Source organism: Sebastes umbrosus, chromosome 15 (assembly GCF_015220745.1).
Source record: "Sebastes umbrosus isolate fSebUmb1 chromosome 15, fSebUmb1.pri, whole genome shotgun sequence".
Classification (NCBI taxonomy): domain Eukaryota; kingdom Metazoa; phylum Chordata; class Actinopteri; order Perciformes; family Sebastidae; genus Sebastes; species Sebastes umbrosus.
The window spans coordinates 11,405,937-11,433,803 of record NC_051283.1 but is presented as its reverse complement, the minus strand read 5'-3'; the positions used below and the strand labels follow the sequence as shown (position 1 = coordinate 11,433,803).

Genomic DNA, 27,867 nt, shown 5'->3' with positions numbered 1-27,867 from the left:
GCTTTGTCTGTCTGCTGCACACTGTTGTCCCATGCATTTTTTTGTTGTCTGGCTGCTGCCGTGTAGCTTTGCCTGTTCGTCCTACTGTTTGTATATGCTACTCTTGATCTGTTGTTGTATTTTCTGATGCTGTTTGTCTGCTACTGCCCAATGCTTGTGTCCTAGTCTGCATATTTTTTTTATCTAGCACTTGCTGTTACATGTATAGCTTGTTGTGATTGTCTTTACTACTTGCTACTCTGTTGTAATATTGCCAGATATTGTTTGTCTGGTACTGTCTGTTGATTGTGTGCCTATCTGCATTTTCTTTTATGTAATGCTTGTTGGTATATGTAATGCTTGTCATGTATGCCAGTGCTGTCATTTTAACATTTGATATTTATTTTTACCCCCTTCTCTCAAGAGGCTTTGCATTTTGCCAGGCCGCCATTGTAAATAAGAATTTGTTCTTAATTGGCTTGCCTGGTTAAATAAAATTAATAAATCTTACACGGGACTGTTTTACATAGTATTCTTACTGTTTTTGGAGTGAGTATGCTGTGGATAGAGAAAGTTCTCATGACTTGCACTCCCATGCACCATTTCTTATGAAAACACATAGTTGTTCAACCAGGCATTTATAGTTCCTAAAGTAGGATTAAAATGTAGATTAAAGGCACTGTTTGTAACTTTTTACACATATAAATCTACCGGGTCGGTTTCCCATGCGCGCTCGCGTGTGGCTACGCTGTTCAGACCGCTCCTCTGCCTGCTTGCCTTCACTCACACACCACGCGCGTTCTCGCTCCACCTCACGTTCATGCGCGCACACAACACACTGCAGAAGACTTCGTAGCTCTGAGAATATCTAGTAAATGTACAGTGGACGTTTGTGCAGAAATAAATGCTGTAGCTCCTCCAGGCAAACAGAGGTTTCCCGTGTCTTGTGAAGTGACGGGGCTCCGCAGCGAGAAACGTTATCGTCTCCGACCGGGTGCCAGTGTCTCCCTCCGGCCGCGGTCTGAGACGATAACGTTTCTCTTCCTGCTTCAGCCTCCGGGGCTGAAGCAGGAAGCCAACACTAGGATCAGCACTGATTCATGGAGAGACCTCCGTCTGGTCAGCTAACATTACTGTCAAGCAGGTGAAATTTAATGATAATGTGGTTTTAGCTGACATGTGTCGCCTCACTGTTTTGAGCAATGCTCGTTCATGTCAATTTAGAGCGAGCAAGCGCGAGCCCGACGCTGACTTTCGTTGACTTAACGGCTACAGGTGTCGCTGTTAACAAGCATTTCTGAAAGTTACAAACAGTCCCTTTAAGTATTGTATTTATAAAAATAACAAATGTTAGATCATCTTGAAATCTCTGAACAAATAATACATACAATCTCAATTCCTCTATGGCGAAGCTATAGCATGTGTCCCAAAAATGTGATGTTTCTGTGAGATCCAGAGTCAGGAAAACTCCCTTAGGATGTCCACTGTTCATCACAGACACTTCACACCACGGCCAAAACGTATGTGGAAAAAGTGTCTCCTCTCTGGCAGGCGCTACAGAGCACCACGCGCCAAAGCAAGCAGACACAAGGAGTGTTTCTTCCCACAGGACATCTCACTCATAAACAGTTAGCTCAGTTATGTGAATGTCTCCCTACAGACTCTGCACAATACCCAGCAGTTACTGTGCAATTACTATTGTTGTAGCTGTGTTTATAGGGTATGTACTGTATGTACTGTGCTGTACATAATATTCCTTTAGTTCTCAAATACCGTCTTCATTCAACACAGCCTGTGCAATAGCTGTACATAAAGCCACCTCTATATTTAATGTAATATACCAATTTAAATTCAAACACTATTTATTCTAATGTTCTTTGTACTAGTCATCCTTGTAGTTTTAGTACACACAGCGACCAACCAGAACACAACCATGTATATATCACTCATAAATACCCCATCATATCTATTTGGCTTGTTTGATTCTATCTGTTTACAGATTGTTCCCATTACTTTAACTAATTCTTATGTGTTCTGTTATGTTAACCATTTTATTTATATTCTATTTATTCATTTTACATACAGTGTACTTGTTTTAAATCCTTCACTAGGGTTTTTTGGCTCACACTAACACTGTACATACCACACATTTATATTGCACAGGGTTGGGTATAATGATTGAAATTTGTATGCATTTTTTGATCTACATACATACTTATTTTGAGCTTGTATTTGTATTAATTGAATTGGCAGTACTAGTGTTGCATGTACCTTCCCAGAGACTGCAAATGGAAACCAGCTAGAAGCTAAATCACCTTTTTTTTAAAACAAATAAATTCACTAAATTAAAGTAATCTGATCAGTGGTAAATAAGCAAGCTGAATCTTTAGTATTACAGGAATGTAATCAGTGATGCTGCCAAACCTGCCAAATATCTCTGGCTCCACCTGATGGACATTTTTGGGAAATGCACTCTCTGGCTTCAGGTTTTGACATTGTCAGGTTTTCACCACCAAATAAAAATGTCTACAGCGAGTGCTCCAAAATACTTTTATATTTCCAAGCTATTGGATTTCTTTCTGGATGAACATAGAATACAATCTATATAAATTAATTGATCTAAATCACTAAATGTGCTATGGTACTTTCCTGCATTATATTCAGTCAGTATACATTTTAAGCTCAATAAATGCTCTGAAGCTGTTCTGGAAGTTCCTGATCTCTCTCAACGCTGGGTATCAAAGCTACAACTTCAGTAAACATAATACAACGTAAAAGCTCTCCAACATGACAGAGTTGACTCTAAATCTCTGAGTAATAATCAAACATTATGAATAGAACTGCAACGATTAATCGATTAGTTGTCAACTGTTAAACTGATTAAATCAACAGCCGTGACGGGAGACTTTGGCCAATCACATGTCATTTCAGAGAGAGCATTCCTATTGGCTGTTCATTCAACGGAGGCAGCAGATATCACTCACTCCGATCAAACAGTCAAACTAGGGAGCGCTGATCACATGTGAATCAATATACCAGGATATAGCGGACATTTTTTAAAATCATATTTGCTCCAATCTCGCCTACTTCAGCTTTAATGGATTATCAAAATAGTTGCAGATTAATTTTAGTAATTTTTTAAAGAAAAAAAAGTCACAATTCTCTGATTCTAGCTTTTTAAATGTGAATATGTTCTGCTTTCTTTACTCCTCTATGACAGTAAACTGAATATCTTTGAGCTGTGGACAAAACAAGACATTTGAGGACGTCATCTTGGGCTTTAGAAAACACTGATCGACATTTTCCACCAAACAACTAATCAAGAAAACAATCAAATGATTAATCGACAATGAAAATAATCGCTAGTTGCAGCCCAAATTATGAACTTCATCTGTTTTTACTACAGAGCTACAGTTTTAAGGTGTTTGTTATATTACTTAACCACTGTGGGCAGAACGTTTCTCTCAAGTAGGTTTTTATGGGTGTCACAACTTTTTCCCATTATAAGCAACCTTACTGTGTGAGAGACATCAGCTTGGAATAACTGAAAAGACCTGCAGCAAAAAAGTTTTATATGTAAATATCCATCCATGTTTATTACAACATTAAAATATGAAGACTTTTACATTGTGTCTGTTTTCTTAAAAGGTACAGTGTGTAGCATTTAGGGGGATCTATTGGCAGAAATGGAATATAATATTAATAAGTATGTTTTCTTAAGAGTATAATCACCTGAAACTTCAAATCGCTGTGTTTTCGTTACCTTAGACAACTGGCGGACAAACAAAACACTGGCTCTAGATAGAGCCCTTTATGTTTTTTTTTTTTAATCAGCCACCGTAGTTATTCTACAAGCTTGGCACATATAGGAAGTTTCAGTTGGTGGCAATTTGCAACCTTACTGCCGGATGCCGCCAAATCCTACACACTGCTCATTTAAGCACTTGTTTCACTGTTTTTTTAAACATAACTTGTTGTTGAAGAAACTGAATAACATGTCAGTCTACATACAAAAAACACAAATGGCACAACGTAACACACTGATGACCATTGATAAGAAAATTGTCCTGTTTCACTGGCAAAAACAAAAATGTCGAAAAAGATCTTCCTTGATGTCTGTAACTTGCAGTCTTTGTGTCATGTTACAAAATATCAGGAAAAAAACAACTCCTCAAAAAAGTTGGAGGAAAAAAAAACAAGAATCAATATCTGTATTTTGTAGAATAATCCTTTGGAGACACCACCAGACCTCTTCCTTTTCTAGCTCCCCGGTAAACTGTTTCAACAATGTCTATCATCTCCTGCTTGTCCTCCATTGTCCAGTTAATCTTGTTGTTGTTGCCAGTGCCCAAATCAATCATGATGTGTTTGTTCCTGAAACACAGTATGAAGTTCTAAAGTTGTACAGTAATTCTTCAACAGTAACAGACAGGAAGGCTTTATATGAGAAGGTCCTCAAACCGCAACAGAGTTCATTTAAATCACATTACAAGAAGTAACATTTATATTTTCAAAATCTTGACATTGAGTGCCTTACCTGAAAAAGAACATGACAGTGCAGGGGTCATACAACTCGTACATCTTGTTGAAATCGGGCACTTCTGTGATGTCCACCAGGTAAATGACTGCAAAATTCTTCACCTGTCAGGACATACGTAGGTAGAATATTAATACAATAGTAAACCATCAAGGCATCATTATGGACGGCAAAGCATTCAACATTACAGTCAGAACAACACAACAGGGAAAGGTCAGTTTCTGTATTAAACAAAACAATTCCAATGAACTATTGATTTTTTTACAATTGACAGTCATATCAGTCATGTCTGTCAGACATGCATGTAATCATTTGGGTTATTTACATGATGCTTACACTGGTAACCTGATATAATTTATGGTATCAGCTCATCTTTTAACAGGAACATGCCAAGTGAGAGCTCAATTCCCCGTACTGGCCTCTCTGTATTTTTTAGGATTGATTTTAAGATTGTATTGTTTGCCTACAGATCATTAAATGGGCTAGCTCCAACCTATCTCTCTCTCTGACCTTTTACAACCACGCATCCCATCAATGTCACTCAGGTCCGCTGACCAGTTGCTTCTGGTTGTCCCAAGATTAAGGTTGAAGCACAAGGGAGATTGTACTTTTGCAGTTGTAGCCCCCAAACTCTGGAACAAGTTGCCTCTGCATGTTAGGCTGACCCCTACACTGCCTGTTTTTAAATCCCGTCTCAAAACACATCTTTATTCCTTGGCTCTTAATATGACAGTTGCCTTATTGCTTTTATTATTTTATTGTACTTTTGTCTTTTAAAATGGCCATTATATGTTTATTGTGTTGTTTTATGTATTTTGTTAGTTTTTATTGTACAGCACTTTGGTCAACTGTTGTTGTTCTTAAATGCGCTTTATAAATAAATTTGAATTGGATTTAAAAATGCATTATGATAATATGAACTAGTGCTAAACTACTGTTCAAGGACTGCCACAAACATCCTTTGCCTGCAATACCTCACCTTTAGTGTACTGGAATGAAAAATGGGCATGCTTAAATAAGCTTCAAAAAGAGTATAACTCTTTAAGAACAATATTGCAATGCCTCAGCTTTTTAACAGCCTTAATAGCTTTGGTCCTGAAAACGGTCTACACACTACTGACTGAGAGTAAGATACCCCAACATAACATATTTTAATGGGAATCTCAGCTGTAAAATTAGCAATAAACTGCCAAGTGCAGTGAACATAGTGATGAAATAGTGATGAATCTTCACATCCCTTCAGCAGACAGTATAAATCTGCACTAGAAAACTTCTACAGCAACCCAGAAAAAGACCCACACATTATTTTCTGTTACCTACAAAATCAATATGATTTTCAGCTGAGGTCAAGTCAAACCATAAACTGTAATGCTCCTGTTGGTACTAAATCTGGATTTTACCAGAAAGCATTTCCAAAAGTTGATGAAAGTAGGTTTGATTTAGCTCAGTTGATATGGAGGGTTATAGTTATTTGTAACAGAGTACAATAAACTGTCCTTTGCAAATAAAAACTAATAATTTAGCATTTAATGCAACTGAAAATCAAGGATATTAATAATGTATAGCTGCCAATGGAGTTTTAATAGTGCAGGTGTAGGTATTGATCAGACAGTCTCTAATAGAGATTCTGTATGTCAGCAGGTTTTTGAAAATAATGTAATTAAAATAACTTCTATGAATACAACAGCCTGTGATCACCGTATTACTTGTTTTCCACCCACAGCTGTTGAAACAGTAACTGTTATTTTCAGATCACTTTGGTACGGTATATATATATAGAGTATATCATCATAGAGTCCCACGGTGCAGATTGAACCGTTACAAACATTAATTCTTGCCGATGTCTATTAAACTTCTCAACAACTCGTAACATAAAGCTATCATAAGGACAGTGCAATATGGTTAGACAGTGCAATATGTTAAATAGGGAAAGTGAAATATGTTGCATCTGTGTAATATTGGGCTATTGTCTGTGCAATATGGGCAAGACGGTAGATGGTGCAGTGCACTACCTGGGTGCAATACCTGCCATGGCGTGTGTGATAGTATGTGCCATTATGTGCATGGACTGTGTATGTGTTGAATCATCTGTTTCTGTGGAACTGTTTCCCTGTCTTGTGTGGAATCGTTTATTATTGTTGTTGATGCTGTTTTAATTTAGTGTTTGTAACTGCAGTTGGACGGAGTCCAGAGAAAAATTTCCCCACGGGGACAATAAAAGTATATCTTATCTTATCTTATTTGACAGTAAACCTGTGTAGTGTGTAATTAAACAGATACATTTTACTGAATTTGAGTCAAAATAACAAACATTTTCGTTAGCTTCTGTTGTTGTCTTAGTGTTACCCCCTAAAGGCAAGTCAGTACTTCAGTCTCATATTTACAATTACAGTGTTATCTCGATTAACAAGCTATTATGCATCTTGTCACTGTGGACAAGCGGGTGATGCTATTGAGCATGTTAAGATAGCAGGGGGATAACTATTATAATGCAAATGCTACAGCTCACACGGTTTATAGACTGGATCAGACACTGTAATCATACCTTTTCAGCGATGCTGTAGAGAACTTCGTCCATCTTCATACACGTGGGGTCCCAGTCGTGTCCAAAGCGGATCACGAGGACTCTGTCCTCTTCAGACAGGATGGCTTGGTCGACCTGCCAGCCATTGTGGAGATGTGGTAGCATGTACGACATCTTGATCCGGATCTGTAGATTTACCCAAGCTGAAAAAGATACACATTTGACTTTATAGCTTCATTTAACTTGAGAGGTAGTGAGAGTAAAGTTTATTTAACATCCCAACAAAGTCATGCATTCAGCTCATAGTCTGGACCAAAATAGAAACTAATATTTTGCATAGCATTGAGAGTAATATTGGCAATAATATTGAAAAACTAATTTTAAAAAAGTAATAATGCACATGATATGAGATTATTATTGAATTTACTGTACAGGCAAATATTGCCTTTTCATACAACTCACATATTGCACTTAGTTCTATAGAAATGTAATGTCATGCATCACCTGAGATAATACAAAGTCTAATTCAGAGTAGAGTCACAGGAACACGACGTGCAGCCACTTAAACAAGAGAACAGGAGCTGCTGAGGGACTTTACATTGTGATGTAGTTAGCCTGCTAACAACAGCTAACAACGAGCTAGTTAGCAGCTAGTTAGTTAGCTTGAATCGACGTTAAGTCTGAAAGGTGAAAGAGTTAAACTTGACTAATTAGATAGGAATGAAACAATAGTCTTGCGGAAAGACCTACCTTAAAATGAAAGTGAATGGATACTAAAAACGTGGCTTTTTAACACTAATTTAAGGCGAAACCTCCTTTAGCTGCCGCTGTTGCTGCTGCGTCCTGCTGCTGTGCTACGTTCTGTGCGTACTGCGTCATCAAACGAGCGAGAGTGTGGACACGACGTGGTTACGTCACGCGTATGTATACTTTTTTTTTTTTTTTTTTGTAAATCAAAAAATAAGAAAGATGCGAAAACAATTTATTTGTGCTCTTTGTTTAATGTTTTATTCAATTGTTCTGACATTGTTTGTCTGTATTAATGACTCCTTGGTTTTTATGTGTTTTGTTTTGAAAAAACACACATGCCAGAATGCTGTTTGTTGATTACAGCAGTGCTTTTAATACAATCATACCATCTCTTCTAATATCTAAGCTGACAGACATTGGCCTCTGTAATTCCATCTGCAGGTGGATACAAAATTTTCTGAAAGGCCGACTCCAGGCAGTAAGAGTAGGAAACAGATACTCATCTACCACAGTTCTGAATACCGGTGCTCCACAAGGTTGCTATCTCAGTCCCTTACTGTATAGTCTGTACACATATGACTGTGTGGCTAAACATCATACAAACAGTGTTGTGAAATTTGCAGATGATACAACAGTGATTGGGCTCATTACTAAAAACAATGAGATGGCATATAGGGACGAAGTGAGGAACCATGTGGTGTTACAACAACAATCTGTCCCTGAATGCGGAGAAAACTAAGGAGCTTATAATTGACTTCAGGAGAATTAAAACTGTTCAATCACCTGTTGATATAAATAACACTCCTGTCAAAATTGTCAACAGCTTCAAGTTCCTAGGCATCCATATTTCTGACTCCCTCTCCTGGTCCCTGCACATCAGTTGTGTCATAAAAAGGGCACAACAGAGACTTTATTTTTTGAGGTGTTTAAAGAAACATGATATGTCCACAAAAACCCTCATCAACTTCTACCGGTTCACAATAGAAAGCATCTTAACTGGATGCATACTGGTATGGTTTGGCAACATTACATCATATGACCACAAACTCCTGATGAGGACAGTGAAAACAGCATAAAAAATTATTGGATCACCATTACCACAGTTACAGGACATTTACACCACTCGCTGCAGGAAGAAAGCATTTTGTATCATGCAGGACACAATCCAGCATATAGTCTTTTCTCTTATCTCCCTTTTTTATGATTTTATTACTAACTTAGGGTACAAAACATAACAAAAAAACCCATAAACTTTCTTTAAGGAGTTGAGAAGAATCTTGGATTGACAGAGAAGCAAACCAAAAACTACTTCACAAAACCAATACCATCTTTATGAGGACAGATTCATTTTTTTTTGGTAATGTAAGGTACATTTCTCCAATCAATCAATCAATGGCCATAAACACACATATTAGCTAAAGTGAGCTGGTGAAGAGAACACCTCTGTAACGTGCGGTTCCAATCTGGATAGAAAATGCAATAAGTAAACATGAGGAAAGTACTTTCAGATTATACTAGTTGTCCTTCAAATGCTATCTTTTCGTGGAGACAGATTTTCCCATTTGCTATTAGGAAATATACCTTCTGTGATGTCGTCAAAGAAATACCAAGGTAGGCTATTATCTCTGCAACACAAGAAATGAAAAGCTGGCATTTCCTCAGACTGCTCATACAAACATAAAGAACACTTGATCCACATTAACCATGTCCCTACATGCCCACTTCTAGGGAGTCATTACTCATCTTCACTGCCGTCTCTCGGATGATAGACCGTAAGTAATCAGCTGTCTTGTTTTTGGATTGTAATAGTGGAAATTCTTTGATAGATGATACCATTTATTTGTGCTTTTTTTTTTTACAACTGCAAAATGCTGTGTAAATTACACATCCATTGTATAAATAGGCTACTTTAAAAAAAATATTTTCATTTATCTTCATCTTTCTGTTGTCTCCAGACATCTTAGATGGAAGAAGAATGCATCTCATTGAGGGATGACTCATTTAAATTGGGTGTATATAAGTATATAAATTACACTTAAAATATTGAATAGTTTGTATGCAGTACAGAGACAAAAAGACAAAACATTTATTATTGTGCAATTCATTACAGTACAAATAGAAAGAACAATAAACAAAGGTTCAAAAGGTTACAAGAAAACATTCCAGTCTATGACATAGCAGCATATTATGGCACTCCTTAGAGTATGAATCATTATTAGATGTGTTTTAGCCTATCCTTAATTTCACCACTAAACTATACAATCACATTACTGTGGTTCTGAACGGACAAGTGATTGACAAAGTCCAACTATTTCACGTTAGACTATTTGGTCTAGGAAACATGATTGTTTTACAAAAAAATGATTTTGCCAATTTCACAATAAAAATAAGATCTATTTCCTCACTACCATCAACACTGTAATCATCTCTTAAAGCTGAAAAAGGCATTTTTAATTCTGAATGGCTGCTTTTCACATTGCACAACATCAGCCTTCAGCCTTCTGATCAAGTCGGAACAGTCTGTCAATCAAAATCTCTGCTGAAAAGAGACGTAACTCTCCCGTCATGTTGGTTAAACAAGTCCTCTGCTATAAAACCACACCCGGTTCAGCAAAACAGTTCAGTTCAGATTCCAGGTTGCATGAACCCACTTGAGACCAGAAGGTGGCATAAGGAACATTCACATATTTTCTGGAGACTAAATGACTCGACCAGTGGTTTTTTGAACATCCCACAACGTCTAGAGAAACATATCCAAAGTATATCGCTATTCCATGAGGCAATATGAAAAATCCTGTGCACAATATTGTCTCACAATCCCTGAGCAGCGCTGATGCTCGGCTGGAACAGACAGTGTTGGGATGGGGTCAGGGCACACAGTCGACTGTACAATTGACCGAAACAGTACCCCTGCAGCTCCTAGTCGGTGGGATGCTCCGGACACGAGCGATTCACCTCAAACCATTCGTCTATACACCTGAAACAGGAAGAGGAGAACAACAGTGAGGATTGTCTCGGTTGAATTATGAGCTGAATTACATTTAACTCCAATAATCACAGTAAAAATCTTCATTTATTTTATAAATTATCAAAAGATATCTAATTACCCGGATGGCAATGTGTGTGTTTTCTCAAGGTGTTTCATTCACCAACATATCTAATCAATCTAAACATCTATGTGCACATATGGAACTGATTGTTCATACACATGATAGAGGTCTTTTAAACCAAAACGTTGAACATTTTGGGAAATGTGCTCATTTGCTTTCTTGCTGAGTGTTGGATGAGAAGATCGATACCACTCTTTTATTAGTCGGCTTTGTTGAATACTCGATTCTGATCGGTCAATTACGGCGTCTGTTATTTCTTTATAGCAGACCGTTGCTATGTATAACTGACCGTTGCTATGGACGCAGGTCTGATCTCGGACTCTGGAGGACCGTTGTTGTGTCAAATTATTGATTTCTTAAGTCAGTAGCCGTGTAATAAGCGGGATAATGTACAGCAGGCAGGTCATTGTTGTAAAATAAACCCCTTCAGGGCAACGCAAGTTTATTTCGCAACAATGATCAGCTCGCTGCACATTATCCCTCACGAGCGGCAGGTTAGCTTAGCTTAGCATAAGGACTGGAAACAGGAGGAAACAGGAGGAAAAGGCTAGCCTGGCTCCCTCCAAAGATAACAAAATGTGCCTGCCATCTAACGTGTCGTATCATGTTTTATGGATTTTGTTACCTGGAGCTAGCTGTTTCCCCCTCTTTTCAGGCTTTATGCTGAGCTAAACCTACCAGATGTTGGTGGTAGCTTCATATTTAGCATAAAAACATAAAGTGGTGTCAATCTTTTAAAACATTAAAAAAATTTGACCTCTGCATTTAACCCATCCTAAACATTTAGGAGCATTGAGCTGCTGTAAAGCGCCCAGGGAGCAACTTGGGGTTCAGTGTTTCGCTCAAGGACACTTGGACATGCGGAGAGTAGGAGCCGGGGATCAAACCGCCAACCTTGTGGTTAAAGGACGACCGCTCTACCTACTGAACTCCCACCGCCCACAATCTTCTCACGTAACTCTCAGTGAATAACTACAATTCCCCAAATGTCAACTATTCCTTTATTCCTTTAAATACATAAATAAACTACCAGTAAGTGAGACAGTAGGCACACGTTTTTTTTTTGTTTTTTTTTTACTTTTATTCAAGTTGTTCTGGCCCTCAAGATACATGTCACACGTTATGAAGATATTTTCAGTTATCGTATTAATTATAAAGTTTAAAGCTGTCAATAAACATTGCTTCTCCATCCACCTGCATTTTCATTTTTGTAATTTTTTACAAAAGGACAGGAGAGGTTTTAGGTCTGTGCCTGGCACAAAACTTCTAATTGGCTCTTACACAGTGTGTTCTGGCATTAATACTGAAAATCTAGTAACGTCTGTATTACAGGAACAGTTTGACATTTGAGAGATATGCTTCTTTGTCTCTTGAGAAGACCAATACCACTCTCATGTTTGTATGCTAAAAATAAAGATTGGGTTACCTTTGGGAGTCGTGACTGTTTTGTCAAACTATTTCCAACCAAAATCTGTTTATTTATGTGTTTTTGTGTGTGTTACTTACCCTTTATGGTAGATACAGAGGCAGGGCAGCCTGGCAATGGTGTCTCCCTGCTCCAGCTCTTCTAAACAGATGGCACATTCCCCAGAGTCTCTGGACAGGATGTCCTCTGAGAAAGATAATACGGACAGAGAGACAAACTGAGAAAAGCACTGCCTAACACACCAAACCATGCATCAGATGTTCAGCTCAGTCACTGAATCCTGCACAACCATCTGTTTAACCTTTGGTACCTGAATACCCGGCGTCATCTGTGCTCAGATGAGAACTGGTATCCCTCTACTGTGTTGTATTGTCTCCAGTGGGAATAGGTTGTGTTATGTGGAAAGTAGCATTTCTTTGTGTAATAGCTTGATGGCATATTTTAATAACAGGTATGATGAAGTTTTCTTTAGTATCAAATGTTTACCTGCATATTTAGCTATGACAGGCCCTAGTGTCAATACCGGAGGCGAAGGAGTAACAAGAACTGTTTTCATATGCTCATGTTAAAATGAATCCTGCAGGAGAGGTAAGACACTTATGAAACTTGTGAAAATATTTGCATGGGTTACGTCAGATGACGGATAAATAGGTTTTACACATCTATGTGTGCCTGTGATAAGCTACGACACACCGTAGTAGCTGCATCTACTGTAAATTTATCAGTAACATGCAAGCTGCTGTGGGTGGGTGCCAGCTGAAAGTTGTGTGCGCATGTCTCAGCACATGCATCAACATTTAAAGATGAGCAGTCTACTCTTGAGAGAGTGTGTAGTGACGACAACTGTATGTCTAGTACAGACAAGACGTGTTTGCCTTTCCTGTGTGCATACACGTATAAGGCAGAGTTACAGTGTGTAACCAGCAGGTAGCTAACACACTTATAGGTGGCTGTGTAAATGTGCAGCTGTATCACATAGTTGGATATCGGCAAATGTATAACATCTAGTACAGGTGCATTTCTGTGGATAATGAGTTCTTGCAAAAAAAACACTTTATTAGTCTATCTACGAATCTTTTAATGCAAGACTTTGCATATTAATTCATGATAATCCTCACGATCCAGTTGTAGAAAGAGTATGACACACCTTTTGTGACTGAGGAAGGGAAGAGAGGCATTTGTGGAATGTGAATAAGAACATTTTGTACTGCATTTAAGTACAACTCTGAGGTACTCCACTCTATGCCGCCTTATATTTCTACTCCATTACTTGTAATTAGAGCTGTCAAAGTTAACACGATAATAACTATAATAAGAATAATAAGAATAAGAATAATTTGTTTTAATGTCACTTTTTTTTTTTAATGCATTAAATCAACTTGCGATTTTTAGGTTGTAGCAGGCCCATATGAAACTAGACCACCTAAGGGATCCATCGGTACCAACCATGTCATACTAGCTTGTCGGGAAGGAGGCTAAATAACGCACCAAAGCTACACTAAATTTTTGGCGAGGAAAAATTGGCGTGGCTATTTTCAAAGGGGTCCCTTGACCTCTGACCTCAAGATATGTGAATGAAAATGGGTTCTATGGGTACCCACGAGTCTCCCCTTTACAGACATGCCCACTTTATGATAATCACATGCAGTTTGGGGCAAGTCATAGTCAAGTCAGCACACTGACACACTGACAGCTGTTGTTGATTGTTAGGTTGCCATGTTATGATTTCAGCATATTTTTCATGCTAAATGCATGAAGCAGCATATTTGCCCACTTCCATGTTGATAAGAGTATTAAATTCTTGACTAATCTCCCTTAAAGGTACATTTCGAGCACATAAAAATGTGCGATGAATTTGCGATTAATCGCAATTAATTATGGACAATCATGCGATTAATAATGGTTAAATATGTTAAACGATTGACAGCCCTACTTGTAATGAAATATTTTCACAATGTGGTACTCACCTATATTCTAGTAAAGGATCTGAATAGAGTGCTACAGGAATGAGTCTTAAAACCTGTAAATGAGTTAGCATCTCTGCACTTCCAGCTCCCTCGTCTGGAAGTCAATGGGTTTTTTAAATGGGTTTTTAGTTATGCCTGAAATAAGGTCTGTGGTTAACACAAGCTTAAAGCTGAAGTAGGCGAGATTGGAGCAAATATGATTAAAAAAAGTTATTTTTATAAAACGTCGCTATATTGTATCGGCAATAATCCAAAATCCAATGTAAAAATCCCATTGGCTTTTTGTCAAGAGAACCAGGGCGATGCTAACTTCCGGGTTGGCCTACAAAAATACGTCATCCCTGTAGCACTCTATACCGGATATTTGTTGTCTGGTCTCAGCCTAATGTACCAGTATTTACTGTTGTCATTGTTCAGTTTGACACGTTCTAGTTTGAATAAAAATGAACAAGTAAAACTGAATAACAGATGTACATAGTAGCTGTGGCCCAAAACCAAATCAAACTTCAACTGTAAGAATCTCCCATGCCCTTTTGCACTTTCACCCCTGATTTCCTTACTGTTGTAGGTGAGGCGCGTTTTGCTGAAACACATGAGCAGGTGCTTCTCTATTTCATCCGACGCCATAAACTTGGAGCAAACAGGACAATGGAAGCCTGTGGAGGAAAAAACACAAAAGACAAGAGAACATGAGGACGCAGATGTGCCAACGTCATAACTTTTTATTGATATGTACACAACAGAGGGCGTGGGATGATTTTGCTTGAGCTTGATCTTACACAGGACGCCTGCATGGCGTTAAACCTCATGTGCACTTGCTAGCTCTGTTTGCTGTAAACAATCTGTTACAATCTGCTTACCTAATCATACAATCTTTAGGTGTCATTGCTCAAATTAACTGCAAACATGTCCATGCATGGCATATATGAAATGTACAAAGTCATTTATAATTTGACCCACATACACATTATGCCCCCCTGACCCTACCCTGTGCATCTTCTCAGTTACACAAAGATTAATAGGCCGGGAGCTGCTTGACTTGAGATAAGCTAACCTCCTGTTTAACATTATAACACCTCAGTCAAGAAAGGGACAACAAATGCATTATATTATGCAGGCAGTAATTATCTCTGTGTCTGTCATGTTTGTGTTATGTTTCTGTGAGGGAGGAGAAGCCTGCGGACACAATGTCAGGCCTGCAGGGGGACAATCACATGGATCTGATGAACAAAGGTTGTTGATGAGGTTATTAATGATTAGATTTCCTCGTAAGGTAAATTACCCATACGGTAATTAGAAGGAGCGGAGACATAATTTCTATTTTTATTGATGACGATGATGAGGAAGTTGGAGCATTTACAGGAACACCAATAACAATAAGGATTCAGGAAACACTGTAAAATGTTTATCTTTTGATAAGGAGCTTTAGTTTTCCAGTGATATAGATGTTAAAGCGCCGTAACAGTCCTGTTAGTTTCAGCCCTGTATTGTTGTGGTCTGGTCTAGAGACAACCCACCAGTTGAGAAACAGCTAAACTTGCAGATTCAGGAAGTGTGTGTGTGTGTTTGTGTGTGTCAGGCAATGTGTAACCAGCAGGAAGCTCTTATCTGGTGACCTACATAATGCACTCTTCCCTCTCAGTCGGAGCGAAAAACAGGCCCGTTTTGCAAGAAAGAGGAGAGGCAGAAGAAGACAGGCGGCGGCGCAGTACAGCACAGCCACCTGTGGCTACAATAAATGTGCAGAAGTGCCAAACAAAGGGCTCAGTCAGTCATCAGACTGCTATTACCATATGCCAGGTGTCGTATGTCAAATGGAAAAATACTAAGCAACTTTGACAGCAACTGTTATGGATATCATAAACATATGGTATCCTACATGAACTAACATGTTGACTCCGAACTCATAATGGGTGCCATAAACGCAACATTAAGACCAGAACTATTACAGTTATGCCACATGAAATGAAAATGGGTAAGATAAAGATAGTACACAGTGTACTAAAAACACACTATAAATATTACAAAAGATAGATTAAAAAAAGCACCATTATGTCTCTACTCAATACTGAGTACCCTTACAAAAAAGAAGTATACTTCAAGTTTATTTTATGAAGTAAACTTAAGTGTAGTTCAAAGTATATTCCCAAGTATACTTTATGTAATAAGTGTGCTAATATCAATGAACTACTAGTAAACTTGTAAGTGTACTACTTCAATACTTCTTGGAACTAAATTGGCCCACTTTTTAGTTTATATAAGTATACTTTAAATATACTTTAAATGTAAGATGTTGAGTACACAACTAGTTTACAGCCAAGCTGTATTTTGTACTGCAGCTATATTATGACCTATGCTACAAGTGAATTTATAATTATACTGTTAGTTTACTAGTTATATACTTCTAGCCCACTTTTTAGTTGATGAAAGTACACCTTAAAGTAAACTCTCAGTAAACTCCTAGTTTAATAGCTTTTACTGCAAGTATACTTGTAAGTTTTCTTGAGGTTAACTTATAGTACTTAGCCAAATATACTTTTCTGTATACTTGTCAGTATAAGCCAAGTATACTTGGACTTTTCTGTATACTTGCCAAGTACACCTAGCCTTTTTCTGTACACCTGTCGGTATAAGCTAAGGATACTTGGACTTTTCTGTATACTTGCCAAGTACACTTAGCCTTTTTCTGTACACTTGTCGGTATAAGCTAAGGATACTTGGACTTTTTCTGTATACTTGCCAAGTACACCTAGCCTTTTTCTGTACACTTGACGGTATAAGCCAAGTATACTTGGACTTTTCTGTACACTTGCCAAGTACACTTAGCATTTTTTCTGTACACTTGTTGGTACAAGCTAAGGATACTTAAGTATAATTGTGTTAAGTTTATCTCTGATAAGTACATAAAAAGTAAACTCAAAGCATACTCTTTTATTTTAAGTTTAAAAGAAGTATATAGCACACTTTTTGTAAGGGGGGGAAACAGGAAACAATAAGGAAATCAGGAGATTAAAAAGTATCATAAAGGCACTGAGCAATAACATATTACTATGAATGTTTACAGATGTTTTATGGAGTATAACCCATGCATTACAATCTTACCTCCCAGCAGGTGAGGAGAAAGGTGAGCAGGTAGAGAGCCTATAAGCAGCCTGTGGCCTTCAGGAGGCAGCTCGCTCTCCTCGTCACCATCCAGACTCTGATTGTGCGACCCTGATCTGCCGCCGGCCGGTATACTGAGCCCGGAGCTGGTTGGCCCTCCACCCGTGTACCGGATCCGGGGCCCATCTGGTCCATTGGTGTACCTGAACCCCGCAATCCTCCCAACTCCGCTGGAGTTTCCAGAGGGGAGATCAGAGCTGGAATAAGCCCGAGTCCTGCCATCGAACACCGGGCTGCTCTGCTTGGCCCCCATGCTGTCTCAAGTCTTTACCTCCACAGGTTTGTTTTTGTGTGCGCTTCAAAGTGTTTATCCACGACACATGGTCACAGTGAATTCTGAAGAACTGACACCAACAAAGGAAATTAAACCTACAACAACAAAGGCGAGGTGATCCAACATGTTAAAGTTTCATGGTAAAGTGCGCACTATCTGACGCATAACTTCATTTCCAAATGGTTGTTGTTGTTGTTTTTTTCTTTGTAGAGCCCTTCCCCTTTTTTTTCAACAATGGAAAAATAAAAATAAAAAGGATGAAATGTCTTCAGATAAAAGTCTTCAGTTCCTCCTTTTCAGACGAGGACATTGTGCGCAAAGTGTTGAACCCAAAGCTCGTCTGGTGCAAGTTTGTTTTTGTGCTCAACTGTGGCCGTCTGGAAAGAAAAATAAAAGCAGGGATTGCCCTCCTCCTCTCTGTGAGGCAGCTCTGTCAAACCACCCAAAGTTCACCTGGATAACATCAGCTCGCCTTCAAAGTAAAAGCGGTGAACACAGTATGGAACAATAGGACAAAACCACTGTAAACAATTGCTGTTAATTTACAGCAGGATTTCAACAGTATTAACCTGTTATTGCTAAAAACAGTGCTTTACTGTTAATACAAAAGAAAACCTGTTAAATCACGCTCATAGGCCGTTTTTAAACTGAACTATAATGCATTCTTAAAAAACAGCACGTAACTGCTGATCAACTGTCTAAAGTATCATCAGTAACAGTTTCATGCAGTATTTTTTTAATTCTGGGACCTGATCTGCACATGTGAGGCTTGTACATTGTACATGATTGTAAAATCAGTGAATTAGCTTTATTGTTCTCCACTCACATGTTGTTATGGTTTGCATTCTGTGCTTGTAGCCAGATAGAGACAGACATTTTGGGAAAAGTGTCAACAAGTCTATTATAGCCTTTTTCCTAACAAGTGCCTTTAATTGTATTTAGTGTGACTATTCCTATGTCTGTAACCTGCTAAGTCTATTCATCTAGGCAATAAATAGTGTTTATTAAAATGTATGTAAAAAATACAACCTAAATAGTACATTAAAACAAATCAGTAAGATAATGTAAAAGAAAGGTGAAAAACAGCTATATAATGTATCTTTAAACAGTAAATTAACTGTAAAATACTGTGAAATTAATAATAAAAAAAAACAGTTCAAACTGTATTTTTCAATAACAGTACAAAGCTGTAAATTTCAGCGACAGTATAATAATGATAATTTTACAGTAACATAAAGGCAACCCTGCTGCCAGTTATTTACTATTACTTTACTGGGAAATTCTTAACAGTGCGTGGAAGTTACTGTAATATAGAATTACAGAAAATATTCAAGTAAAGTAGGCTAAGCACCTCCAATTTTTTACTTAAATACAGTACTTGAGTAAATGTAGGCTAGTTAGTTACATTCCATCAATGCAAATAATATAACAATATAGAGAACTGAGTAAAATTTGACTTAAGTAAATGATCTGAATGATTGTGAATAGGGAGATAGAATAGGATGATGACTGAATTGTACACAGATTTTTTTTAATTGATTATGTGCGTTTTTGTATGTATATGTACTGCGTGTGCGTATATGTATTATATATGTATACAGTATATATAAATAGATTTCATTTTATTTTAGTGTTTTTAATTTTATGTTTTTTACTTGGGTATATTCTTTTTACTTATTTATCTATTTTTTTGTATATAATATGTTTTTTCCTGCATCTATATTGGCTTATTTTATATTAATATTAGGTTTGTTAAGTTTCTTTGTACCGAGAATGTTATTATTGGGGACGTTTGTGAATGTTTGTTCTGTTGTTTCAAAATGAACAAAAAAACAATAAATATAATATTGAAAAAAAAAAAGGAAATGATCTGAATACGTTTAACAACGCTGAGCCACAGATATACAGAGCACTGCCCTTAACATTTAGGATTTTCTGTTGCTATGTTTTTGGTCTATTATTTGTTTCAACTATATGTACAATTTGATGTCAACTACTTTGAGCTGCATTTAAAAGAATACTTCACCCTCAAAATTATCATTTGTATATCAATTATTAAGGGAAATCGGGGGCAATTTTAACAGTTTTTGGTACTTTCATACCTCAAAAAAAGTCTTGGCAGAAAAACTTTGACCTGAGACATCAGTTTGTCCTTTGGCAAGCAGAAAGGGGTTGTCACACAGACCATGTGCATAATGAGTTTCGTGGGTCTGTCTCGTTTCGGATTGGTGCAGAAAACATTGTTTTTCTCGCATGCCTCCACGGTGAACAAAGAATCAAAACATGGAGTTCACTATATCGTGACTTCTCTCCGGTTTTTTTTATTCTCCGTTCACCGTGGGAGGCATGCGAGAAAAACGTTTTCTTCAAGAATTCAAGGTAACACGGGGTATTGTAATTAATATACAAATGGTAATTTTGTGGCTAAAGTATTCCTGTAATGTATGTAAAATATTATACAAGTCAAATTTATTGTCATGTCATGTCAGGAATTTAACTATTCTGTTGTTTCACTCTGTCACTTGTATCAGATCAATGGCTACAAAGGTTGTACTTAGGTAGACGTAATGCTCAAAATTGGTTGAAACTATGGTGTGCATTGATTATTCTCACACAAAGTGGAACATTTTAATGGGTCAGTTCACCCAAATTAAAATTCTATAAAACGCCTTGTGCTTGTAGACTGTCAGGCAATTCACACGTACTTAAACCACTACTGGAGAAAATTAAATCATATATTTGTATGCGCATGTGATGTGTGTCTTTTAAAGGTCCAATGTCTTCCAAAAAGAATCTGGGGAAAAAAAATCTTCCAAATGCATACAGTTTGGTTGTCCAGTAATTTGCTTGTCAATCACATAAAAAGCTACAACTTTTGTGCTTTTACATTGAAGGCCAGAGCACAGCTTCCTGTCTGCAGCTCCAGCTTCACTCAGCGCTGAGTGGGCGCGTCAGGTGGCCTCGTGACGTCAATCCCAGTAACACCAGCGGGCTGTTGGCACAGCAGCAGGTCACCAGTCCACTCTGAGATATAAAAAAGCCCTCCATGTTTGGCGCTTTGTGTTCCATTAACTTCATTAAAAAAAGAAAAAGACGCTCTGTTCACACGGTTTATTGAACAATATCACACACGTTGGAGGACAAACAGAAGATACACTGCATGAGACACATTCAAAGAGGCAATAAAAAGACTAACATTTACAAGCCAAAGTAAACAGGCTAAAGATGAACCTCTGAAAACAGTCTTGCATGTGGATCGAGTGGGCCTGAAGCATTGCAGTGCGCTGGATGTGACATACAACAACACACTGTGAGATTAGAGATAACAGGGCAGGCGGAGGGGTGGCTGTTAATAAATATATTCTCTCCCCTGTGATATCACGCAGGGATTTGGGTGTGCACTTATTAAATTATGATTAAGAGAAACCATCAGGAAAAAAAATTCAAAACAACACACGCAAAAGAGATTTGGGCTAGATTTAGGATCAGATTGTGCTGAGAAACAAGAGCAAACTGTGAACCACCAACAACCGGGAAGACTACAGGACAGAAAGGGTGTCATGTGACAATGAGACACCCAAACCGGGAAGGGCTTAAGCTGCAGCATGGGCCTTTGTTATGATGGTCATATGATAGTAACACTGATTAAAAACGTCCTCATTAAGTGACTTTTAACTCTTTGAGGTGTACTGCCTTAGAAACATTAAGAGACACACCTCAAGAAAAATGATCCATGCTACTGTAAAGCTGCACACTTTGATTTCCACGAGGTGTAAAATGCTTTTAACTGTAACCTATACGACTGGATAGTTTGAGAGCTGAATCTGAATCTACGTCACAGCTACAAGTCCCCTCAGTTCCCTCTTTGTTTCCCTCCGTGAAGTGGAAAGCTACAATACACCGTTTTCCCCTCCTTCCTTCCCTCTCTTTATCTGCGTCACTCCGGCAGCCACAAACTGTCAGTTTTCACCTATTCATCATTCAACTAGTTCTTGTGTATCGTCTGTGTCAACTGCCAGACACTACCAGGAAAGTAGGTTATCTGTCACATTCATCTCCGACGCCACGGGGGGGAAGTGTGTGTATTGCGGTAACATCTGACTGTATTTCTGCTTTCTGCATAACAAAGCCAGCTGAGGCCGATGTAATATTGCTGTGCTGTGGAACTTTAACTAACCAGATGGTGAATGATTATGATACTTGCATTGTACATGGCTACAGCTCACGTAGCCTCAGTGTGTGTATGTGTGTGTGTGTGTGTGTGTGTTTGGTTAGGGGGGGTCAACAGTGCAACAGAGTGCACTCTTTGGGAAGCGTAGCCACTGAGACATTCAAGAACACGGTGGTGCATTTTTAGCAAGTTGGCCGTCAGTATGTGTGTGTGTGTGTGTGTTTGGATAAGAGTGTGTTGTTAAGTGTTTGGGGCTGATGAGTTGAGAAGGCCCGGAGCGTCTGAGCAGCTCTGCCCCCAGCTGCAGGCCTCGTCCTGGGGCTCATCACTGCTGGCTGACCCCCATCTGCTGGTGGTCGGGCCCTGGTTCCCCCTCCATGTCAGCGTGGTAGTGCTCAAAACTGTCGTCTTCTATGTCGGGCAGACCCAGCAGCTAACAGGGGTAGAAGGAGAAGGTTGTGTTATACAGGTTGTACAACTAGGGCTGTCAAAGATAAGGTGAGAATACATTTCTTTAACGTATTAATGCAAATTGGGACTTTTAGGTTGTCGCAAGGCTCAGTTTTAAAGCTAGAGTGGAGATACTGGCATCGTATGAAACTAGAAAACCTAAGGAATCCATTGGTACCAACCATTTCATACTAGCTTGTCACGAAGGAATAACGCTCCAAATTTACGCTAAATTTTGGTGAGGAAAAACTGGCATGGCCATTTTCCCTTGACCTCTGACCTCATGATATGTGAATGAAAATGGGATCTATGGGTACCCACGAGTTTCCCCTTTACAGACATGCCCACTTTATGATAATCACATGTAGTTTACAAGAGTAAGTCATAGTCAAGTCAGCACACTGACACACTGACAGCTGTTGTTGCCTGTTGGGCTGCAGTTTGCCATGTTATGATTTGAGCATATTTTTTATGCTATAAATGCAGTACCTGTGAGGGTTTCTGGACAATATTTGTCATTGTTTTGTGTTGTTAATTGATTTCCAATAATAAATATATACATACATTTGTATAAAGGAAGCATATCTGTCTAATCCCATGTTGATAAGAGTATTAAATACCCTTTAAGGCACATTTTGAACAGATTAAAAATGTGCAATTAATTGGCGATTAATCACGATTAACTATGGACAATCATGCAATTAATCGCGATTCAATATTTTAATCGATTGACAGCCCTAGTTGTAACAAAAAAGATGTGTGTAAATTGCACCAGCCCATTTTCTGTCTGTCTTGTACGGAGGCAGTTCAATGATGCCATGTTTATCGGAACATTCAGTACCAAGCACAACATGACCAAAGGCCTTATATTAATAATTAGGTTAATCTATTCTCTTCCAACATACTGTACATCCAGTGGTGGAAGGTTACTAAGTACATTTACTCAAGAACTGTAAGAAAGTACTTGTACTTTACTTGTACATGTTGGGATCAGTTGAGGAAATACCAAGCACCGCCCACCAGCCACAGCAAACTTTCTCATTTTACAGTTAAACAGTACACTACAAGATGTTTCTGAAAACATTTGAGGCGAGAAATAGGCATTACAGTAACAGAATATTGATTCATATTTGATCAGCGCTGCCTAGTTTGACCGTTTGATCAGAGTTCGCGAGTGATTTACAGCTGCGTCCGTTGGATGAACAGCCAATAGGAACGCACTCTCTGAAATTACCTATGATTGGTCAAAGTTTCCCGTCACAGGCTCGATTTGCCTGAAAACAGAGCCATGATGAGGTTCAGAAGTCTAGTTTTCTCTCAGAACACTTGAATTACAATATGCTGAAAGATTATTGTGGAATTTTTGCCCAATGATGCAAAAAATATTCTGCCTACTGCAGGTTTAAATAATAAAAACAGTAAATCAGCTCTTCGAATTGAGGTTCCATGAAACTCTTACATGTCAAAGAGACAAGAATATTCTAAGAATTCGTAAAAGGCCTTGAGTCATGTTCTGTATCCTGCTCCTGTTTTGTAACATTTACAGATAAGCAACACTGAAAAGTTAGAATTCTGGGTAGAGTTTGACATGTTTTATTTTGTCCGTACCAGAGAGAACAGAATGTATCAGGGTTGTATTAGACCCAGACACGGCGAGCTGAGGTCACTGTGCTGCAGTTGATGCAGTGTGTTAAAAAGAAAAGACTGAGCGTCACTCTTTTTGTTTCCTTACAGGCCTGAAGGACGTGAAGACCTTCTCCAGGACCTCCAGCAGAGTCTTCTTCCCGCAGGAGGAGATGTAGTCCTGGGCCAACTGTAGGAAGGGAAGGCAGTCCTCGCTCTCGCTCCACACATGCTACAGATAAAAGATGAGCAAATATTAATGCAAAGTGGGCTCCATTGCAAAACAGTCATAACAAAATTATTACATGACTGAACCAATTTGTGTGTGTTGAACAAAAATAAAGATTCAGCTTGCGCATGAAAGGAGAGTACCTTAAAGCTTCATTTTGTAAAGGGTAAACTTTACTCCTCCATGTAATTACGTTAGTGAACTAACACTCTATGCCAAGTGATGTAATACTGTCACGCTTCCTCCACCAGAGTAGCTTCATCATGGGGGCTGTATAGTGACGTACAACTTGCAGGAATTAACCGGTAAATAAGTAAAGCTGGGTCAGGGGCAATGAAATGGAGGCAACAGAAAAAAAAAACTAGAACAAAGCAATTAAACCAGATAAAGGCATTTCTTCAAGGACACGCAGCAGACAGAAGTGAAAATAACAGAAACAGCGGTGACACTTTACAGTAAAATACACAAAGTCCTCGATATTTATCAAGGAAAGTGTAGGGAAATGACTAACAATGAAATACTGGACAAGTAGTTCCTGAATAAATCTGAATCAAGGAATCTACATATACACTTTCTCCATGAATTATTCCCTATTAACTCTGAATCAGGTACCAAATGCCCCCAAACCAAAAGCTAGTCATCACTTCCTTTTTTCCTACTTTCCTACTACAATACTAGTTATGTTTTTCAAAAGCCTGTGTTGTTACTAGGAATGCATTATTACTTCATTATAACCTTATAATTGCTTGAAAGGTTTAGGTCCCCTTAGAAAAAGTAAGGCACCGTCTCACCACTGTAGCCACTAGGTTTAAGTGGAAATGCCCTAGTATATGAAGGATAGTCATTCAGGACTTTGTGTTGTATTGTAAAGTGTTACCTAAAGAATAAGACAACTGCTACCTTTGTCACACTCATTAGATGATCATCCATTCACACATGTGCCATACAATACACAGTGCTTTTGCTCCACTTCAAGCCAAGATAACTCTTTCATACCACAAAGCCTGTCTAGTGTGACGGCTTAGTGTAAAACTGGTGCGTACTTAGGTCAGAAATGTTGCCGATGGCCAATAAAACAGTATCAAGTAATGAGAAATTGCAATTCCTAATCAGACGTAGGAGTCCCAGTCAGATTAAAATCAACTTCCTCCTCAGTACAAGGTGTCCACCATACCTCAAAGCTCTGATTTGTAAACATCACTGCTTGGGATATAGGCCATTGAAGCAATTCTACCTCACTTACTTTTACTGTTGTATAATTGGAGTCAAAAGGCCGTACTGTTATAGATAATGTATTGTATGTAGGTAATGCTATTAGGGGTGGCTGGCCAAGAGTGCACTATGATATTTGATTTTATAATTTTAGGAAATGATTTGGGATATTTGGGATTTCAGTTTATATGAAGGTCTAAAATAATTTCAAGTGGAAATTAAGGGAGTTATATTCTTGACAGTTCAGGTATTTATTGCACACATTTGGGATTAATTAAAGGGACTGTTTGTAACTTTTTAAGCGTATAAATGTACCGGGTCGGGACACATGCGCACTCGCATATGCGCGCTCGCGTGTGTCGCGTGTGTCCGCTGTCTCTCCTCGTCTGCCTGCCTTCACTGACACCGCACACATTCTCACTCAGCTCGCTCCACCTCTAGACGTTAATGCGCGCTCACTCCACACTGCAGAAGAGTTAGTTTAGCTCTGAGAATATCTAGTGAATGTACAGTGGACGTTTGTGCAGAAATAAATGCTGCAGCTCCTCCAGACCAACAGAGGTTTCCCGTGTCTTGTGAAGTGACGGGGCTCCGCGGCGAGAAACGTTATCGTCTCCGACCAGGTGCCGGTGTCTCCCTCCGACCGCGGTCGGAAGGCTGAAGCAGGAAAAGTCAACACTAGGATCAGCATTGATTCATGGAGAGACCTCCGTCTGGTCAGCTAACATTACTGCCAAGCAGGTGAAATATAGAGTGATACTGTGGTTTTAGCTGACGTGTGTTAATTCGTTGACTTAACGGCCACAGGTGTCGCTGTTAACAAGCAATTCTGAAAGTTAAAAATAGTCCCTTTAATGGAGTATAAAATGTTAAAATGTTATTTTAAATTGATTACGTGCACAGATTAAGGGTTTTTAGGGGTTACACCCCTTAAAATTTACCATGAAAACCGTCCCTTAATTTTATAGAGTCTTAATTTTTCAATTAAAGTGAACATTCATTCATGCCAAGTAATGAATAAAATAATCTTTGTAATACCATGGAGCATACAGACGCGTCGGATGGTTCTGACCTCCATGTTATCCATTAATTCCTGATAGAGGACATCACGTTGGGCATTATCCCTTACTTAATATATGCATGATTTAAGGTGCTTTATTGGGTAAACATTTTTTTAATTAACCTAACATCATGAAAACCATTCCTGTATGTTCACCTTAATTGAAAAATTAAGGCCCTCTTCAAAATGCCTAATATATTAAAATCTATTCATTTATGCATTAATTATCTCCCTTAAAAACATCTTAATTTCATCATTGTTAGTGTAATTAATGGAATTTTAAGGTAAAAAAAATAAAAAATAGGGATTTGGTTTCATAATGTTTAGTAGGGACACCTTCATGTCAGGGTTTTAGGAGTCATGTGAGCGTCACGTGAATCAGCCCGGGGACATTGTATTCACAGTGTTGTAGACAGGGCTAATATTGAGCCCTCCGGCCCTCACCGCTTAGGGATGGTTGTTCCAGTTTGACACTGACTGATGGACTCTCACACGAGGGTGTGTCTCTGCTGGACCGGGAAAAAACGCCATCTTTCAGCAGATCTCACACAGCAAATCCAACCGCTGTTGTTTTTCAGCTGCTAAACACTGTATCACCTGACCCGCACGACTGAAAACTGCTAAATCTTGCCCTGAGGGAAATTACAGAGCTGGAAACAGTGATGTGCAGCTGTGCTGTTGTTGTTGTGTGGAGCTGATCTCACAGCGCCCTCCAGTGAAGGGACATGGCAGTGATACAAGGTTTTGAGGGAAAAACAAGATAAACTGAGAAAAGGACTGTGTGTGAGAAAGAGAGAGAGAGAGAGAGAGGCATGTGAGACGCCCTGGTGATAGCAGTATTGATCGTGCGAGCGTAACTAGATCTCAAGAGTCCTGCAGAGAGACAGAGTTATTCTAGCTGATATGAGAGTGCATAGCAGACAGAGAGCTGTGAAAGTGTGTCCATGAGTGTCAGGGCTGCAGCAGTTGACATGCATTAGATTCAAAAGCAGCAGAAAAAAGTGTTGTGAGGGAGATAAAGGGGAAAAAAGAGATGAAAAATTAAGTTGGCACTGAGACAACTAAACCACATGATATGTGTGTGTGACCGTGCTTAACTCCCTGCTGTGTTTTTTCCCCCTGTAATGATATTCTCAATAAGATGATCATGCAGCAGCTGCATTTATATTCATCTATTTTCCACCAGCAGTCATGGAAAGCCCCTGCTCATGCAGCCCTGCTCTGGTGTCTGTGGGACAGACCGAACTCCTCATAACACAGGCACGCTCGGTGTGACATAATGTGTTATTGACTGAACAGACGCCCTGGCTCCTGGGTCATCTCCATCTGCTCTCCCCGCCCTGTTAGCCTCTGTCACTGAGCAGGAGGAGGGAGCAGGGCGGGTCTGGCCTCA

At 38.8% G+C, this 27,867-nt stretch overlaps 3 protein-coding genes and 1 long non-coding RNA gene across 4 annotated transcripts in view; 1 reads left to right on the top strand and 3 right to left on the bottom strand.

Annotated features, from left to right (window-relative positions):
• The window catches only part of LOC119503063, a 24,015-nt gene extending 1,462 nt beyond the window's left edge, over window positions 1-22,553 (top strand). The window contains exons 3-4 of the long non-coding RNA XR_005210243.1: window positions 12,059-12,067; window positions 22,404-22,553. This is a non-coding gene — a long non-coding RNA (uncharacterized LOC119503063). The remainder of the gene's footprint in view (window positions 1-12,058; window positions 12,068-22,403) is intronic.
• Window positions 3,544-7,959, bottom strand: txnl4a (thioredoxin-like 4A). Its single transcript, XM_037794568.1, has 4 exons — window positions 7,791-7,959; window positions 7,062-7,243; window positions 4,517-4,620; window positions 3,544-4,353 (listed from the first exon to the last, which is right to left on the bottom strand). The coding sequence occupies exons 2-4, from the start codon at window positions 7,212-7,214 to the stop codon at window positions 4,182-4,184; spliced, it is 429 nt and encodes a 142-aa protein (XP_037650496.1). The 5' UTR covers window positions 7,215-7,243; window positions 7,791-7,959; the 3' UTR covers window positions 3,544-4,181.
• On the bottom strand, window positions 9,848-18,143 carry LOC119503059 (E3 ubiquitin-protein ligase ZNRF2-like). Its single transcript, XM_037794567.1, has 4 exons — window positions 17,396-18,143; window positions 14,854-14,949; window positions 12,407-12,512; window positions 9,848-10,767 (listed from the first exon to the last, which is right to left on the bottom strand). The coding sequence occupies exons 1-4, from the start codon at window positions 17,706-17,708 to the stop codon at window positions 10,710-10,712; spliced, it is 573 nt and encodes a 190-aa protein (XP_037650495.1). The 5' UTR covers window positions 17,709-18,143; the 3' UTR covers window positions 9,848-10,709.
• mturn (maturin, neural progenitor differentiation regulator homolog (Xenopus)) overlaps window positions 20,826-27,867 on the bottom strand; it is a 10,244-nt gene continuing 3,202 nt past the window's right edge. Inside the window, exons 2-3 of the mRNA XM_037794569.1 lie at window positions 24,083-24,205; window positions 20,826-22,333 (exon numbers count right to left, since the gene is read on the bottom strand). Coding sequence (XP_037650497.1) covers window positions 22,226-22,333; window positions 24,083-24,205 — 231 coding nt within the window. The 3' untranslated portion in view covers window positions 20,826-22,225. The remainder of the gene's footprint in view (window positions 22,334-24,082; window positions 24,206-27,867) is intronic.